At 28.0% G+C, this 17,891-nt stretch overlaps 2 protein-coding genes across 2 annotated transcripts; both read right to left on the bottom strand.

Moving 5' to 3' along the window:
* Positions 1–1,702: 1,702 nt before the first annotated feature.
* Positions 1,703–4,873, bottom strand: LOC145193094 (E3 ubiquitin-protein ligase MYLIP-like). Its single transcript, XM_080070484.2, has 4 exons — positions 4,645–4,873; positions 4,357–4,547; positions 3,794–4,171; positions 1,703–3,687 (listed from the first exon to the last, which is right to left on the bottom strand). The coding sequence occupies exons 1-4, from the start codon at positions 4,792–4,794 to the stop codon at positions 3,009–3,011; spliced, it is 1,398 nt and encodes a 465-aa protein (XP_079926610.2). The 5' UTR covers positions 4,795–4,873; the 3' UTR covers positions 1,703–3,008.
* Positions 4,874–9,753: 4,880 nt separating this feature from the next.
* LOC145193397 (dynein regulatory complex subunit 4-like) lies at positions 9,754–15,439 on the bottom strand. The gene is made up of 12 exons (XM_090101208.1): positions 15,330–15,439; positions 14,685–14,783; positions 14,174–14,441; positions 13,898–14,034; positions 13,474–13,528; positions 13,137–13,342; positions 12,900–13,031; positions 12,777–12,812; positions 11,995–12,213; positions 10,266–10,343; positions 10,071–10,136; positions 9,754–9,991 (listed from the first exon to the last, which is right to left on the bottom strand). Exons 1-12 carry the CDS (start codon positions 15,330–15,332, stop codon positions 9,851–9,853), a joined length of 1,440 nt encoding a protein of 479 aa, XP_089957334.1. The 5' UTR covers positions 15,333–15,439; the 3' UTR covers positions 9,754–9,850.
* Positions 15,440–17,891: the final 2,452 nt, after the last annotated feature.

Raw genomic sequence — 17,891 nt, 5'->3', positions numbered from 1 at the left:
CTTAATTTACTTGTGTATAAACAAAACTGAAACATTTAAAATTAAATATCTTTATCAATTCTAAAGCAAAACGACGTCCCCAAAAATATTATTGTAGTGCAACCTTTTCTAAAAAAAATAACATCTATATATACGTATATACTATTTATTTTTATGGGTGGGTTTTCATTCTTCGACACCTACATAAAATCATTTGTTGCGTTTTTTGGACGAAGTTTTTCAAAAAAGTACGATATATTTTTTTCCGCGATAAAATGTCACGTGACAAAACTCCCTAGTTAAGGAGGCATAGCATGCGCTCCCAGTTTCCTTGGCCTAGCATGCGCTCCCAGTTTCTATTTAGCTCTTGTCAAAAATGAAGATGTTTTTCTGCGATAAAAACACGCCACAAAATTAGAAATAACAACAAAGAGCGAACTTTTTTTGTAAAACATTGATACTTTTAGACTTCTTTTTTCGATGATTTGAAAGATTTTAAGAATTTAGAGTAATATATTATTCAAAAATAATATAACTTTAGTTACTGGTATTATGTTGCAATTTATCGTAGGTTTAATGTCACAGGTTTGTGAAAAAAAAAAGAATTAAATTGTATTAGTCTTCATAAACCAAAAGAAATCTCCCTTTAGATTTTTTGAGCTCCATCAGACAAGCTTTGCGTATAAATGATTTGAAGTTATACAAAGATTAACGAATAGTAATAAACATCTAAGTATTTAAACCGCTTGTTTCAAAAATGTCTCAAGAAGTCACGCTTACTTTTAAATTTAAATAAAACCACTCAATTCTAGCAAACAGTGTCATGCACGAGGTTACTAATTAAAAATTTTAAAAAGCTTTATAGATAAGCTAAATCGGATTAGTCAATTCTATCCGTAGGGTTCTTATTGTCGTCATACATTTTGCATGCAAAAGACTTTGAAAAGAACCGCCTGTTAAGTAAAAAAGCAACAATATTTCAACAATCAGTCGTATAAAACTTTTTCATAAACTAAGATGTTGAGAGGGCAATAAAGAATTAATAAAATTAAAAAAATTTAGGTTTTTTGCTTCTAGTTTTTACAAGATGCCACAAACTGATAAAAGATGCAGACGAGCTTTTTTGTTAAAAAGAAAAACTTTTTTAAATGCTCCATCAAAACATTTCAAACAACTTTACTACTTTCTTTTTATAAGTAAAAACACAAAAGTGCAAAACAATAAAAAATCGTAATAAACTGTGAGCAACGACAAATAAGAAAAAAAATTTGTATTTTAAATAACGCCCCCTCTCCCTCCTGCGTGCTTTTTTGTAAGCTTTGGGCATAACTTGAGATGCTTACATTTCTCAGACTAGATTTGGATAGGAATTTTGGAAAAAAAAAAAATAAAAATAAATAAAAACAAATAGCCAACATACACGGTTGGTTTTTATGCTTTACGGAATAGGAAACTAAAAAAATTTTTATTCAATTTTTTTTTTGAAACCAAAAAGGATCATGCTTTTAAAAACGAAGTTGCATTACCAATTTTTTTTTTTCAGCCGCCTGAAATTTTATAAATGTATAGATTCATGCAAGTATTCACATGTATAAGAACGAGACATCAAATCTTTCGTTCTTATACATTCACATGTGAAAGAATGAGACATCAAAAATTGATCTTAGTCAAAAAATTACTTTTGAATTCTAAGTTGAGCAAGAAAGATAAAAGGAAGCGCAAATAACAAAGCTTCGTTTATTAAAAAATCGTTATTTAACTTTTACATGCCTTAGCCTTATGTAAAATGGTATTAAGTCATGGTATTAAATGGTATTATTACGATTCATAAGTGAAGAGTCTTGTATCTCATAAACTGGTATAAATTTTGATAAGTTATTTTACAAGATTTTATAGCAAAGGAAAAAATTATTAAATGCTTTCTTCTTAATAAAAGAATTTAAAAAAAAAAGAACCACAAAGAATTTTAGATTAGGCGGGAATTACTTTAAAAATGAGTAAAAAAAGTACCTCTTAAAAAGCATTTAAACAACCAGACAATTTTTAGACCCATCATTCATAAGATTAAAAGGAGAAAATATTAATTAACACTTTATTATCAATGCTACACAATAATATTTAGACTGTTTTTAATGCTACTTTTAACATAATTGATATTACAATAAATTAAAAAATAATAACATTACAATATAAAAGACAACTTTTTTTCTTTTTAAAAAATAACAATTTAAAATATTTATCCTTAAAAATCGTTAGTCTCAGCACTAAACTACTTGTTAAAATTTGAAATAACTCACAAATCTTGCTAAAACATTTCAAGAGAAAATTTATTTGATGTGTTGCCTAGAACACCAACACAAATTATCATTGTAAACAAGTAATGAGATAAAAACAAATTCAGTAAGTGTTTTTTCAAAGTAGTAACTAGAATATATAGAGTCCATAAAAATATATTATGCTTCAACGCATTAAGTCTTACTATGAGCATCATCAAACATCTCAAATATTAAGATAATGTCCTATTTCAACAAAGTACCCTTATTTAAAAACTTTTACTGTTACAAATAAAACAGCATTAAATATATATTAACAAATTACAACAACTAAAATTTTAAGAATGTGAAACTGTTTGAGACTGTTACTAAGGCTGCTATAAAAAATGTCTTTTGACATGTATAAAAAGAAGAATAACTACCTGAAGTATTTTTAGATCATAAAAACAGACTCACAAATATAAAATATATTTACATAAAAAGAAGTTTTGTTTGTTAGTTCTAATTTTTTTTTTTTTTTTTTGAAGAATAAAGCTTTCTTCTTTATCACTGTTCCGGCAGCAATAAGGAATACTTATATATATACTCCAACATGCCTTCAAAAATAAAAACTACAATCAATTCAACCCAATCATTCCTAAAGCACACCAAGATTCCTCTGTTTAAACAATAACAAGTAATAAAAACATTTTGAATCTTCAAATTAAGAACTAAAAAATGAACTTAATCATGAGAATAAAATTCTATAATTAAACTCTATTCATGTTTATTGGATGCTGAGTTTCCTTCAAGCATATGGTCTATATGGTTAAATGCCAAGTAAAACTTTGTTTTTTTTTTAATTTTATTTCTACAAAATGGACAGATTTTGCACAGTTCACTGCAATCAAAACAAATTGTATGACCACACTGCAAAACTACATCAACAACCCGATCTCGACATACAGAGCAATTAAAAGAATCTTTCCATTGCTCAACTTGATTAGTTAGCCTAACAACTTGATTTCTAAGACATTCAACTTCTGACACTTCATTCATTTCTTGAGCTGTGACCTCTTCATCATTTTTAGCATGTATTGTGGCTGCTGCAGAAGAGCCAAAATTGTAGAGTATCCTACGTGCATGATCATAAGCTTCTGTACATGTTCTTTCAGTGTCAAAAATATAATTTTGTTCTGTCATATGGTCACTTGGAAGCCAAGAAAAAAGTGTGTCAAAAAAATCTCGAGCAACTTGTTGTTTGACAGCTGGTCGAATACTGTCACACCTGTAAAATGCATGGTGCTCTGTTATGGAACGATACAGAGCTTGAGCACTTTCTTTACTATTTAAACGATAGACGATGCTAACAATATCACCAACATCAGAACTACAAATATCTAATTTAACTGTTTTCCCTGACCGCGTTGCCATTCTCAAGCAGTTAAATGGTACCCTAAATGAACAGCAGCAAACTTTTTAAAATGTTTCAAGAGAAAAAATTCTACAGAAAGAAGAGTTTCTTCTAATTCAAAACTATAAATATTCACATTAAAAAATACCTTTCTGCCAAATCATTTCCTTTATCAAGTTTTAAACAATCAATTCCAATTCCAAGAAAAACAGGTTTGTTGGTAGAATCCAACCTTACATGGTGAGATTCCATACCATAATCTTCTGATTCTGCAACCTCTTTCAGCAAATAAAACTGAGCTACTTCTTTTATCATTCCTCGCAGTTTGCAATGTGCAATTATAACTTGAGACTGAAAATCAGGTAACCAATGAGAGCATCTAGAAGGGTTGTACCCAATATGATTTTCACGAAAGTCACCTGCTTCAGCTTGAGATAACAAAGCATACAAGTGAGGCAAGTTAACTTCAGAGGTATTATATTTACCAGCAATCAAATCTTCTTTAACATTTAGAAAAAACTGCAATCTAAAAATTGTTTTTAGATAAACTTTTTATAACACAAAGATTAAAATCCTAGATAAAAATGAAAAGGAAAAAGGATTTAATCAATTCCTTGTAGACTGAATAAATAAACAAAAGACCTAACAACATTTAAATTATCACTATGACAAAGATTACCAGCAATAGAGATTAATACTTTTAATAGTTACCTGGTTGATTCTTGAAGCAACTGATGAGGTTGAACATAAAATTTTACACAGAACATCAATGAAAATGGTTCAGGCTTATTTATTTGTCGAGAAATTCGATTTCTCATGTTTAACCAATGTATTTCACCCCTAGAATTTGTAAATTGCAAACCAAAGTAATCTTTTTCAACAATCCCTAACTTGTTGCAAACCTAAAAAACAAACGACAGTCAAAACCAATTTAAAAATATATTTAGTTTTCAAGTGGACTTTGTACCCTAAACAAAGTTGTGAAAATTTATTATTTACCTCGTCCATTACATCTTGCCCTTTAGCATCTTCTTTAAATTTAAACGAAAAGCATACATTATCTCTTTGTGTAACTAGGCACCAAATTTTGCCCTGATTGAATGAAACCTTAGTTCGAGACGAAACATCTACTCTATCTTCGTCATCCATTCTATCTAAACTTCGCAGCTACCATGCACAAAATATTATGAAGCAAGCTTATTTTGATAAGAATCTGTCAGAGCCAATTAAATCTTTTAAACATATCTTTTTAAACCAATCAACTTCCTTCAAAAACAGAAACACCAATCAAATTAAGATTAGGCATACAAATACGCGAGAACTTTACCTATTAAAGAATTCGACTTTGAACCCGTTGGGAAAATCCCTTGTTTATGCTTTTAATTTGTAAATAAAAAAAACAGATGTTAATGTAATACTCAATAAAGGAACTTTGCTACTTAATTTCTTTACTGTATGTATGTATGTATGTATGTATGTATGTATGTATGTATGTATGTATGTATGTATGTATGTATGTATGTATGTATGTATGTATGTATGTATGTATGTATGTATGTATGTATGTATGTATGTATGTATGTATGTATGTATGTATGTATGTATGTATGTATGTATGTATGTATGTATGTATGTATGTATGTATGTATGTATGTATGTATGAATATAAAGGCATTGAAAAGGTTTTAGCAATTTCGATTATTTTCTATTTAAATTAGATTATTTCGTATTTCACTCAACATGTATAAATTACAAAAATTGGATCTATGATACAGTAAAAAAAACTGTGTAAAAAAATAAAAATCTAAGCCTTACTTATCTATCAGCCTTATACACGGCTACGAAAAACTTTGTGTTACACAAAGAAAAGATGAAAAAAATTATCTCTAAAATAAGATTATTAGTTCCTTTTAATTGGATACTCAAAAATTAAGCTGATAGATTGGTTGTGTAGTAAATTTTAGCTCGCAACTTAAAACTTGATTCAGAACAAACTTTATCTTTTAAGCAAGTAAAAGAATTTTTAAAAATGCAACGTTTTTTTCTCTTGCGGTCTTCAATTGTTTTATGATATAAATTTATATGTCAACTGACCTTAAGCTTACTATAAAAACATGCATATATTATTTTTAAAAATGTGGTTATTAGCATTTCAAACAGAATTTTCGTAATTTTTGGTGAAAAAAAAGTTTTGAACATATTGAACATATTGAACGTACACCTGAATTTTTCACCTTCTTAAACATCGTAATACATAGAAGATGTTATTTAAAACTTCATTACATGAGAGAAGCGCAAAGTGCACACTTCAAATCACGCTAAAACTGGTCCAAAAATCCCTAATTTTATCTTCTGTGGTGTTTTTTTTTTTTTTTTTTTATTTTTCTCTTTTGAAAAGGCCTATTGGACAGCCTATACCACCGGGTATAAATTAAAAAGTTTTCACCACCCAAGTTTGGACCTCTAATGTGTAAATTTATTTGTAAAAAAGAGTTCTTTTTTTTTAACCATAGATATATGCTGCTCTAATTTACAGTATATAACTTTGCCTATCTATGTGTGTGTCTGTGAAATTTACACACGTACACATACGTGTTAAACATATCGTCAGGTTAGAATTATTTTGTTCTATCTCCGATTTTAAATGTTGGGAGAAAATGAATTGTTGATTTTACTAAGTAATGATTACTTTTAAAATACATTTTACTTTTAAAACTTTTTTTCTAAATAGTTTCTTTAGATATAAATTATTTGAAAAAAAAGTTATTATTTCTTAAAAAAGTAATAGTAAAACTTGAAGTAATTTTTACTTATAGAAAAATTCAAAAACTTTCTTTCAACGTTTAAAATGGGAGATAGAACAAAATAATTCTTACCTGACGATATGATGTATATATGTTCTACAATAGGACCAACTGAAAAATTTTTATTGTGAAAAAGTTAAATAACCCCACGGAGTCAAGTCGGTTTCAGAATATATCCAAGTACTAGGTTTGGATGACTTTGAGTACTGTAGCGGAATAATCCATCTGCCTTGAATTCTTCATCTCCTTACCGTAAATGACCGAGTTAGCCCCCACTAGCGAGTTAGCCTGCCTTCCCCATAAACTTCCACCCTAATAAGTCAAGTTTTTAAATAAGACCCCATTCTAAAACTCAAGTTAAATAACCCCACGGAGGCTAACTGGGTTATTTACGGTTGTTAAAAAATCGAAACAAGAATGAGTTTTAAAGTTGTTGTTATAGGAATTTCAAATTGGTCCGATGTAAAGAAACGCTACCGATACAATTACGATCATTATCATTTTCATCTTCTTATTTGTGTGTGTTTCTAGTTGCTGTTTAAAGGCCCAGACAATATCTCAATAATGTTTTAACAAAGTATTTTCTGGTCATATATTTTGTTGCAATATTATTAGTTGTAACATTTAAAAGTAACTGTATAAAGAGAGGTTTACTTTATTGTGCTAAAAGTAAGAAATAATTTTTTCATAATTTTATAGAAATTACTTTGCTTTTATACTTTTCGTTTCTGTATAACTAAATTGTAAAAATAGTAAAGTGAACATTATATAAATTATTAAAATTATGATCATTGCTATGTAATTTTAAAAAATAATAGTGTGACCATAGTTATATATATTGTAAAATTATTAATATGAACATTACTACATAAATTATAAAAATAATAGTATTAACATTACTATACAAATTATAAAATTGATTATATATACATATTTTTTAAATTTCTTCGCTTTTTAACACCAATGTTTGTACAGTTAAGTTTCCCCTCTTAATATAATACTCTGTACACGATATTTGCATTCGTTTATCTTCAGTGTTTTTTTTTTTTTCCCCATTTCGGATACCTTGTTCTCCACAAATGAATCTAATATCTTACAATATCTTTTAATATCTTAATAATATCTTATAATATGTTATATTATGTTACAATATCTTACAATATAATATATGTTATTGCTTTTGCAATAATTTTTTTCATTACAAACATTATACATACTCATAGCTTAATTTGATATTCAATTCTTCATTTAAAAAGAACTGCAGCAATGCTTTACTGTTTACAAAATTTTCCACAAAGTAAAACAAAATTAATTAAGAAAAAAGGACAGAAAAATTCTTGCAGAGAATGATTGCGTTTAATCAAATATTTGAATAAACTTTAATAACACAATTTGAATAAAATTTATAAACACAATTTAATTAGATTTTATAAACACAAATATTACTATATATGTCCATATTGCTATATATATACATTCAAGAAGTTTGTGTTTACAAAAAGACAAATTAAAAAAGAAATTAGTCGGAGTGTGGCATCCAATAAAAAAGTGTTGAATTTTGAAAATAAAAACATCAATTTAAAAACATTAATCAATTTTACATTGATAAATACATCTAAATATATCCATAAACAATGCTACTTAACAGCTAACCTTTTTACAATCATCATATTAACGGAGTTTTTGTTTCAACATTACAAAGCTTAGGGGTGACCTGGAGTAGATGACTACAGTTTTAATTTTTAAATTCTATGGTTTTATGGGTGATTTTTTTTTTAAAAATATCAAACTGCAGTTCAAAAAAAGTATGGCAAACATGTTCATTACGAATTGTCATTGTTGAACTAGGGTTCATTGACATCAATACATCGCAAGTTATGTTTGTGTATTTTTTAAAAGGACTGAATACACTGCGATTTAGGGGTTGCAGTTTGTAGCTGCAATGAGATTGAAGTGAAAAAACCAATAAACCTTTTTCTTTAAAGTAGTCTAAATCTTTTATTGAGAGGAGCCATGATTGTCTAATAGTAACTAGACAGATCCTCCTTTTGATCTTCTAGTATATTTGATAAAATAATGGGAAAACTGTGAAAAGTTAAGCTCAGTTATCCAACCAGATGGATAACAAATCCACTTTAATTAGGAGCACCATTTAAAAAACTCTCTCTCTGAACATCACTCGTGAAAATATAAAAAATGTGGAATAGAATTCCCACTGGCAGAGATAGTAACTGCAGTAGTTAAATTACATAACTTAGGGAATCTACGGCCAATATGAATAAGGGTAAGTTGGCATGTTGCCAACTAGCTCTGCGATCCTTGTGCCAACCAACCAAAAAAAGATTTTTATTCACAAAACGATCTACAGATCCCCAAAAACGCGAAATGTTAGAGAGTGAACTAAACAACAAATGTATATTTGAATTTATTTGTAATGAATTTATAAATTAAAAAACTAAAATAGTTAAAAAAGTTACAAAAAGACACAAAAATCGGTTTAACTTCTATACCCATTTTATGAAAACCATGGTGAATATCCGTGAGCAATGAAACAAAAAGGTAGACCTTTCACTCTCAATTCCATACTAGTTGCAGTTGCTAATTTGCTCAAGATTTATCGATCGTGGTCGCTCAGGGAATAAATAAGAATATTATCTCACTCAACTCATCTCACAAACACAAGCATTGCTGTTAATGTTATTGAGCTACTTAAAATTTTTTAAGATATCCTTTTCGTTCAAAAGCTTAATGAAAAACATAAATCTGGCAAAAGTAACACACCTTCCAGCAAAATAGCTTTTGTTAATTTATTTCACCAAGTTCTTATTAAACTGATAGTTTAAATTTGTTAATTCAGTTAAAGAAAGAACCAAAAGCAGACTTATTAATGTTAATAAGTAATGTATTCTTAAAAAAATAAAATTAACGTATTGTTTCGCTACACTGCAGTTATTGTAAATTTGGCGACAGAGTTGAGATTAGAGGTTATAAACAAAGGCCTTTCAAATTATAGCTTTATTCTTTTTGCACGATCTCAATTTTTCGGCTTTTATGATTTTATTATCTAGGAGCTCTAAATAAAATGTTTGTTTTTGACATTTGGCTGGCAGCACGTGACATCTAAATATTTACAAAAAAAAAAAAAGATCCATAGCTGGCATAGATAAATCGATGAATCAACCATATTTTCGTTAATTTACATTGATAGGAGGTTTCCTCAAATGTGTTAAGTTGACGTTTATTTCTATAAGAATATAGACGATGATGTTATTTTTAGCATGCATATATAAATTTAAAAAAATCGTTGGGAATGGGTAAATCTATTTAAATTATTGAAATATATACAAAAATATAAATTAAGTTACACTTTGTGATAAATTTATAACAATATGCTAAAATATTTAAGTTGGTTGAGAAACAAGTCCAGCAGTTCCTTTTCCAAGTCCAACAATCTTTTGTAAAGGTTTAAATCCAAGCTCTTCTACTGGAATTCCAAAAGAACTAAGTTTAGCTTCATAGGTCCGAATCAAGTCATTATGCGCCTTTAAAATATAAAATCAACTTATTAGACTATAAAAATTTATTTGCCCTTTTACTTTTAAAACTCTCAAAAAGTTTTACCTTGCTAACTCTGGACAGTTCATAGTGAAGATCTTTAATAGCATTGTTCTTTGAATCAAGTACATCCTGTCAAAATAAACGGTTCAATTAATTCACTGTCAAAACTCTACACAACAATCCTTTCTAATTCGTAACAATTATTGAAATTTGAGAGATCAAACTTAGAGTTTTAAAATCAATCATTCAGAAATTTACCTCGAGTTTGCGAGTGACTATGGTAAGAGCAGTAGGGTCCAAATTTGAAGCGGACAATACTTCATTTAATTGTGCCTCCTAGTAGAAACAATATTGAAAGCAACATTTTAAGGTAAAGTTTATGATTGCATTAGTATAAAAAATCATTTTAACATTTGATATTCCTCTGCCTGAGCTTAACTTACTAATGGGATGTGTCAAATGCATAACTGAATTCATATCTGGCATTCTTTGATACCAGGGATCCCTTGATCATTACTGTGAACAAATTGCTAAAGTAGTATATGTCAAAAAGAAGTTAACTGTTCTGCAGTTTAATGTATAAGTGAAGAATCCAGTACATTCATTTTGTTCATGAAAGACTTTTTTTCACCTTTGAGTACTTACTTCAAAAGCTATCTAGTATTGTCTAATTGTAAAGTTGTTGAAATATAATTTAATGTCAACATTATAGCATGTGTAAGGGGAGTTGCATTTGTCAGTGACATTGCATCTAGAGGGAGAAACTGATGAAAACATCACTTAATTAAATATATACATATGCATTAAATTTCAAAAAATAGAATTTTACTACCATAAATGTTTATAACTTAATTTTTATAACTTAAGTGGAATTAAGATATCACTATTCAGCTCAAAAAATGCAGTTTTCTCCAATTTTAAAGGTTGCTCTTAACATGATTAGTAATTCCAATAACAATTTCTGGGTTATCTTTTCATACGACTTTAACCCCTTTTTCCATACTGTGTTAACTATGCAATTATCAAATGATTCTACAAATTTCTACAAACAATAGGAATACCAAATGAGAATAAAAAATGGTTCTTAAATAAAAGAATAATTAGATTTTGAGTTCTTCTCATGGTCTTTACATCAAATTCAAACACTTTTTCAGTTTTTCTAATAGATATGGTAGAACTCTTCTCAACTTCAGCTTCCTAAGTTGTTCTATGAACTTATTATTAACTTTTTTATTCACAGGAGTTAGCATCTAAGTCCTTTTAGCACTATCACATTTTTTTAGCTTTTAAACTATACTTTTAGTCTTTTCAGATATTCTAATCACTTCTTTTGTAGGTGAACCCATAAGGATCAAATTTAACACCTCAGTTCATTTTGCTTCCATTTTAGACCCTTTAAACCAAAACTATTTTTATTCACTTTTTTGTTAAATTATTGTAAGACTTCAACAAATTTTTTTTTTTTATAAATTCACAGTATTTTTAATCATACAAAAACTTCTTTCAGTAAATAGCTGCTGAACCCTGAAGTTTAAAATGCCCCCCCCCTCCTCCCCTCCGCCCCAAAGAAGTAAAGATGTATTAGGCTTATTTTTTGTTTTATCAGATTATTTAAAATTTTTAAGTATCTTAAGTAACTTTATTTGTTTAACTTGACAGTGTAGACACTAGTACATAATACTCTTTAGATTTGGAAGTCAACATCTTAATGTAATCATGCAAAAAATATTTCTCTTTGACTCAGAAAAGAGAGAACAATATCAACTAAAGAAATTTAAAATTTTTTTTAAGATATTAGTATAATATACTTATTGCAACTGGATGACAAAATATGTTTTAGCAATATTGCATAAGTCTTTGGATTATTAATAAATCTTCCAATTAAAGTACAGCTAAAAGCTATACTCTTTAGGAGTATAGGTTTTAGCAGTACTTTAGCTAAAAAATAAGATATAATTAACATGTTAAATAAGCCTTTTTCAATCACCTTTTTCTCCAAATTATCAGATAATGCTGATAACTTCTTCTCCAATAGCAAATTTTTAAAGTTCCCTTTTTGCTGAACTTCATGGATGGCCTTAACAAACTTGGTATAAAGCTCATCTCGTTCTTCCTGAATCTTTTCAAACTGCTGTGTTAAAACTTCATGTTCCCATTGTAACTTCTTAAGTTCTGCTTCTCGGACACGAAGACGTGCTTTAGTACCCTGTACAATATGCCTTCTGCATATATTTATATATAGACATTTATATAAATTCTACATTGATGAAAGTAAACATTTTTGATACTGATGAAGATACTTACAATAATATTTCAATACCTGAATTGACATTTGATATTTTATGAAGTTTACTTTTTTTATAAAAACAAATCAAACTGTATTTTGTGCTCTTAAGCCTTTCATTATTATCAGATACTGCTTTTTATTCCTATCAAGTGTGATAAATTAATTATGTTTATTATTCAAAGAAATTCCTGTTGATTAAATTTAGAAAAGATTATTTAGAAAAATTCAAAGCAAAAAATTTTTGATTACAAAAACAAAGTCAACCAGTTATCAGGCAAGATGGTGTTAAAAAAACAATAAATAATTTATAAGACAACTAAATAGCTGCATTAACTTGCATCATTATAATAATTATTATGGCAGAAAATAATAAGTGGCAAGAATTGCTATTGACGAAACATCAAATCTACTTCAGGAAAAATGAGTGCACTATAATTTTATACTATTCAAAGTAGAATTATATAACAGCTAGGAGGACTTACTAGTAAAGTAGCTTTGTCTTTCTCATAATTTGATAGCTATTAAAACCAATAAAGACCAATTTATGCACAGTTATCAAAAAAATTTGAAATTAATTTCAAACTTAAGAAGAAAATATGTAAAACCTGTTTATTTAACTCTAAAACATCAATTTTAGCTTTCTGCAAAGGATCAATTAGACAGCGATTCTCAGCTATTACTTCATTCAAATGTTTCTCTGACCTTTCTTCTTTTTTACGCATATCTTCAACTTGTTCCTACACGAAGACAAATGTTTCATATCTAACAGGTAGTTATAGTTTATAAAGAAGTTCAGATCATCCAGATTTAATACACAACAAAACTTTACAAGAAAGCATTACCTTAAGTGAATTAATGAGGGCAAGGTTGTTAAGTGTTATGTCATTATAATAATTTTTAATATCACTAAAAGCTTTTTCATGGTTCTTCATCAATGTATTTATTTGAGTGTTCTTTCGCTCTTCTACTTCATGTAGCTCTGTTTTTCTACGCAATTCTAAATCATCTCTCAAAGACAGCATCTTTTTTTCATACTTAACTTCAATTTCTGAAGAAAAAAAAGACAAGTTAATTGGCTATTTTTCTAAACTTTTACTCCCTATTTGGATCAAAACTAAAATAAGAAAATCAAGTAAAATGTCATGTGGTTTAATATATTTAGGTATTTTTTGTTTAAACCTTTTGCCTTCCTTTCAAAGTCATTTTTCAATTTTGTCACATCTTTGTCTTTAGCCTAAAACATTATGTACTAGTTAAAATTTAACAACATCCACTATCTTTAATGATTACAAATGATATATAAGATAAATACATTTTTTTTAAAGAAGAACAAAACAATTAAAATCTTTATATATAGATCATACAACATTCACTTTTAATTTAATAAAGTTATAAACTACTATGTTTTTATTACTTTATCATGGAAATATTTATTCAACAATTTATGTTAATAAGAAAAGTTAAAAATAATTCATCTAGAATATATTTTGATAAAACCAAGAACTTACTCTTTCTACACACACACATGTGAAAACTTACTTTTTCTGCACACACACATATGTAAAAACTTACTCTTTCTACACACACATATGTGAAAACTTACTCTTAAAAGAGTTTTAACAACATCTTCATTAGAAAGTTCTTGTTCTTTAAGGTCAACTTTTAGTGTCCGCTTTTCATTGCGAAGCTTTTGCTCATCGGCATTGTGCTCTTCTTGAGTTAACTTTAATGCAACTACATCTGTATAAATTTTGATTGAAAAAATTAGAGAATAAATAAGGTCATTAAGGCAATAAATTACATTCTAAGGCTGCTTACAACTTTACACATCCAGGCATTAGTTATAAGAAAACACTGAATAAGCAAATAATTTAATTACTTTCAGTTTTTAATTCAGTGATATTATTTTGATGTTCATACAATAAGTGTTTCACTTTCTGCTTGTAAACTTTAATTTCTACTTGATGTCTCTCCTCTGCCTCCTCTAGTTCTCTTTCTTTGTTTCTTATATCAACCTTTTTCTCATCAAGCTGGCGTTTCGTTATTTCCCAAAATGTATTTACTTTATCACGCTCTAATTGAAAATAATTTCTTTCCTCACGCTCTCTATCCAGCTCTTCACGAAGCTTTCTTACATATTCTTCAAGCTATAATAGAAATTTATTTATACCTTCTCATAAAATTGTTTAAAGAATTAGGTATATATCTCCAACTTTTAAAAAAACATTCAGCAGCAACTTATAATAAAACAACAGCTTGTGCTAAATGTAGCACAAGCTATTGTTTTGTAAATAAAACAATACACATTGTTATGTAAATAAAACAATAGCTTGTGCTAAATCTTAAACTTAATTGAATATAAAATAAAAGAGTATGGTAATTGGTTAAACCTGCTCTTTATTCATCTCACTAGTACTCATTCCATCAGTAATGATAGATGGTTTTTCTTTTGTAACATTTTTTTTGCCAGTTTTCTTCTTCTTAGGACCCTAGTTTATCAAAAAGAGGAAATAATACTTATGAAAATAAAGGCATACAATAAGGAGTACAAAGCAAAAACAATTGATGCAAAATACAAAAACACAATTACAAAACTGGTGTAAAATGACCATAAAAAAGGTTACAACAAGACAGTGCTACAGAAAAATGCATTGCAATTCTTCTTGACTGTATAATCTCCAAATATGATGTTTTTAACTAGCCTGCTTGGAAAACAGATTTAAGAACTTCAGACCTTTCCTATGGGGGTATCAGAAGTTTAAACTATAAACATATCACAAACATACCACGGAACTTGCTGTGTTGTTATGGAAATGCAAAAAAAAAAAAAAGAGCCCAAATTTGTCAGTGCTTAAATGGGACCCATTTATCAGACATAATTTTCAAAACTTAGTATAAAAAAACTACATGAATTAAATTTTCATTTATTGTTCACCCTCTGTATATTAGTAAATCCAATAAAAGGTTATAAGGAAAGCAAATCAGATAGTGATTTTTAAGACGCCCTATGGTAATAAGTTTAAAAAAAGTCTTACCATGTTAGGTTCTTAAGCAACCTTTTAAAATCCAAATATGTAAACAGTAATTTTTAAGGCTATTAAAAAAAAAGATCATCAAATTTAAAACAAACTTTCTTGTCATGAAAAAATTAAAAGTACACGTTAAATATATTTATAGATAATTGACATTAACTTATTAACTTATTAACGAGCAAGATAGTGATAAGGCAAATGACCATATTTTTTAGATATTTTTATATACAGTTAGATATTTCTCTTATTCATTTATACCAACTTTGTTTATTTTGGTAGATTTTAAATTACTGAAGAAATCCAAGTTGAAAAGTAATACTGCTCAGTGTTAAAATTGTATAACAAAAAAATCTAACTTTAACTACCTCAAATATAAACAATACATTTTTTTTACATAGCAGTTGGGGGGGGGGGCATATTTTAGGAGAAATTTTAATTAGATAATTTTTCTTTTTGTTTATCTGTTAATCCAATTACCAATTTCCTTGAACCAAAAAGTTATATATCCTTACAATATGAAGAGAAGAAGTACATTTCATGTTCCCTAATTTACTAAACTTTTATTTTTAATTTTGAGTAATATTAAACTATGTATTGTTTGATGATCAAGTTTAACACTCTGAGCAGTGTTTCTTTTCAACTTGGATTTCTTCCGTAATTTAAAATCTACCAAAATAAACCAAGTTGATATAAATGAATAAGAGAAATATCTAACTGTATATAAAAATATCTAAAAATATTTTCCATTCTTTTAAAAATACTGTAGGTAAATATCAAATTAATGGCTCTGTACTTCAAAAAGTTTAACGCTTTTTGAAGTACAGAGCTATTAATTTGATAGTTACCTACAGTATTTTTAAAAAAATGGAAAATGAAAAATTAGATAAAATCATTATGTCAAATTATATTTAAATATGAATTTAACTATTAGTTGGGTAGTCAGTTAACTCCAAACTCTTACTAGATTTTCGAAACTACTCATTAGTTAGTTGGTACATAAGTGGTCTTAATGTGTTTGACAAAGACCTCGTTAGCTTCTTATCAAGCAAAAAATATTTTCGAAATCTAGGTAGATCTAAGTTGATAAAAACCCAATTTATTATTGTTCTTCTGTATTTAAAAGTATTTCTACGCATGGCTAAATATATACCTTTTCTTATTTTAGCTAAATGTTTTTAATTCTTACTAATAGGTATATAATCTATGTAACCACATCATAAGATTAAAAACAAGATTAAACGAAACGAATATTTAAACTAAAACTATTTATATAGTAAACTTTAGTTAATTTCAATCAGTTAAGTCACCAAGAAAGTTTAGAATGTAATTCAATCGTGTAATGTGACGTTGTCTAAAGAATATAACATTCGTTAAAAAAAGTAAATTTACTTCCATGGCTTCCGTGAGCCCATTTTTACTAACAGTTTTCAATATGAGGCCATCTAAATTCTCAAGTCCTCGGCTTTTTAATAAAATATTTAAAAAAAGTAAATTTGGCGTTAACACTGATCTCAAAATATATTTATATTTATATTTTGAAAATATAACTATATTTATAGTTACATTTTGAAATCAGTGGGTGTTGAGTTTAGATTTGGGTGAACATAATTAAATACGGAACCCTTAATATACAACATTAACAAATGAATTTGAATTTATTTTGGAATAGCACCAGGGGCGGTAAAATACGCCTAGAATAAGACCCAAAAATTTTCACTAAGTAATTAAGGCTATCCAATTTTTTACAGGACGTTGGTGTGGGTGCCTAGGTTAGCGGTATATTCCATTTTTTTCTGTACAAAGTAAAATTTCCGTAATTTTTGAAAGTTCTTTAAAGAACATGCTGGCTACTTCGAGACAGTAGACAGTAGTTGAAAAGTAAAAAAAAAGTGTTATTTTATGCAGAAACTTCGTACTTATTGTGAATTAAATCTAGTTGCACAACTTGGGGAGGAATGAACTATTGCTTCTCGGGTCGGACTGAACCTGGGCTCAATCGTACTTTTTGTAAATTTTGCGTTAAAAAAGTTTTGTCTTCCGCATAAAAACATTTACAAGTTTGACTTTTAGTATTTTAAAAGTAAATTCTTATGCAACGTTAAAGTAAATTTATTTTTTCTAAGTGTTATAATGCCTCGAGTGCATAGAAGAACTACTTTATAAGCAGAATCTTCCATTAAAGATGAAAGAATCTTTAACTTTAATCTAAGAAGAGAAAAGTATTAAAGAAACAGCAAAGACTTCCAATATCCCATATGCAACGCTTTGCTGTTATTGAAAAAAATTTGGTTGAGGAAAATATAAGACTGACTCCAAACTACATTAAAAGAATATTCATAGATTACAGGCTTAGAACTAAAGGAATATATATTGACTTGTTCAAGAATGTTTTATTGCCTTCTTGTAAAAGAATGTCGGAGCAGCAAAAAAGACTATGTTTTATATTGGAAATGTATTATGTATCAAATCTTTTATCTGAAAAAAGGTAATAAATTTAGGATGCCTGATTCACCAGATATTTTGACTGTCCCTCAATAGATTTTAAACTTATACTACCTATGGCTC

Source organism: Hydra viridissima, unplaced genomic scaffold (assembly GCF_058129835.1).
Source record: "Hydra viridissima isolate aposymbiotic clone 2 unplaced genomic scaffold, HvirCarnegie_v1 scaffold_10, whole genome shotgun sequence".
Lineage (NCBI taxonomy): Eukaryota > Metazoa > Cnidaria > Hydrozoa > Anthoathecata > Hydridae > Hydra > Hydra viridissima.
This window is presented reverse-complemented; position numbering and strand designations above follow the sequence as displayed.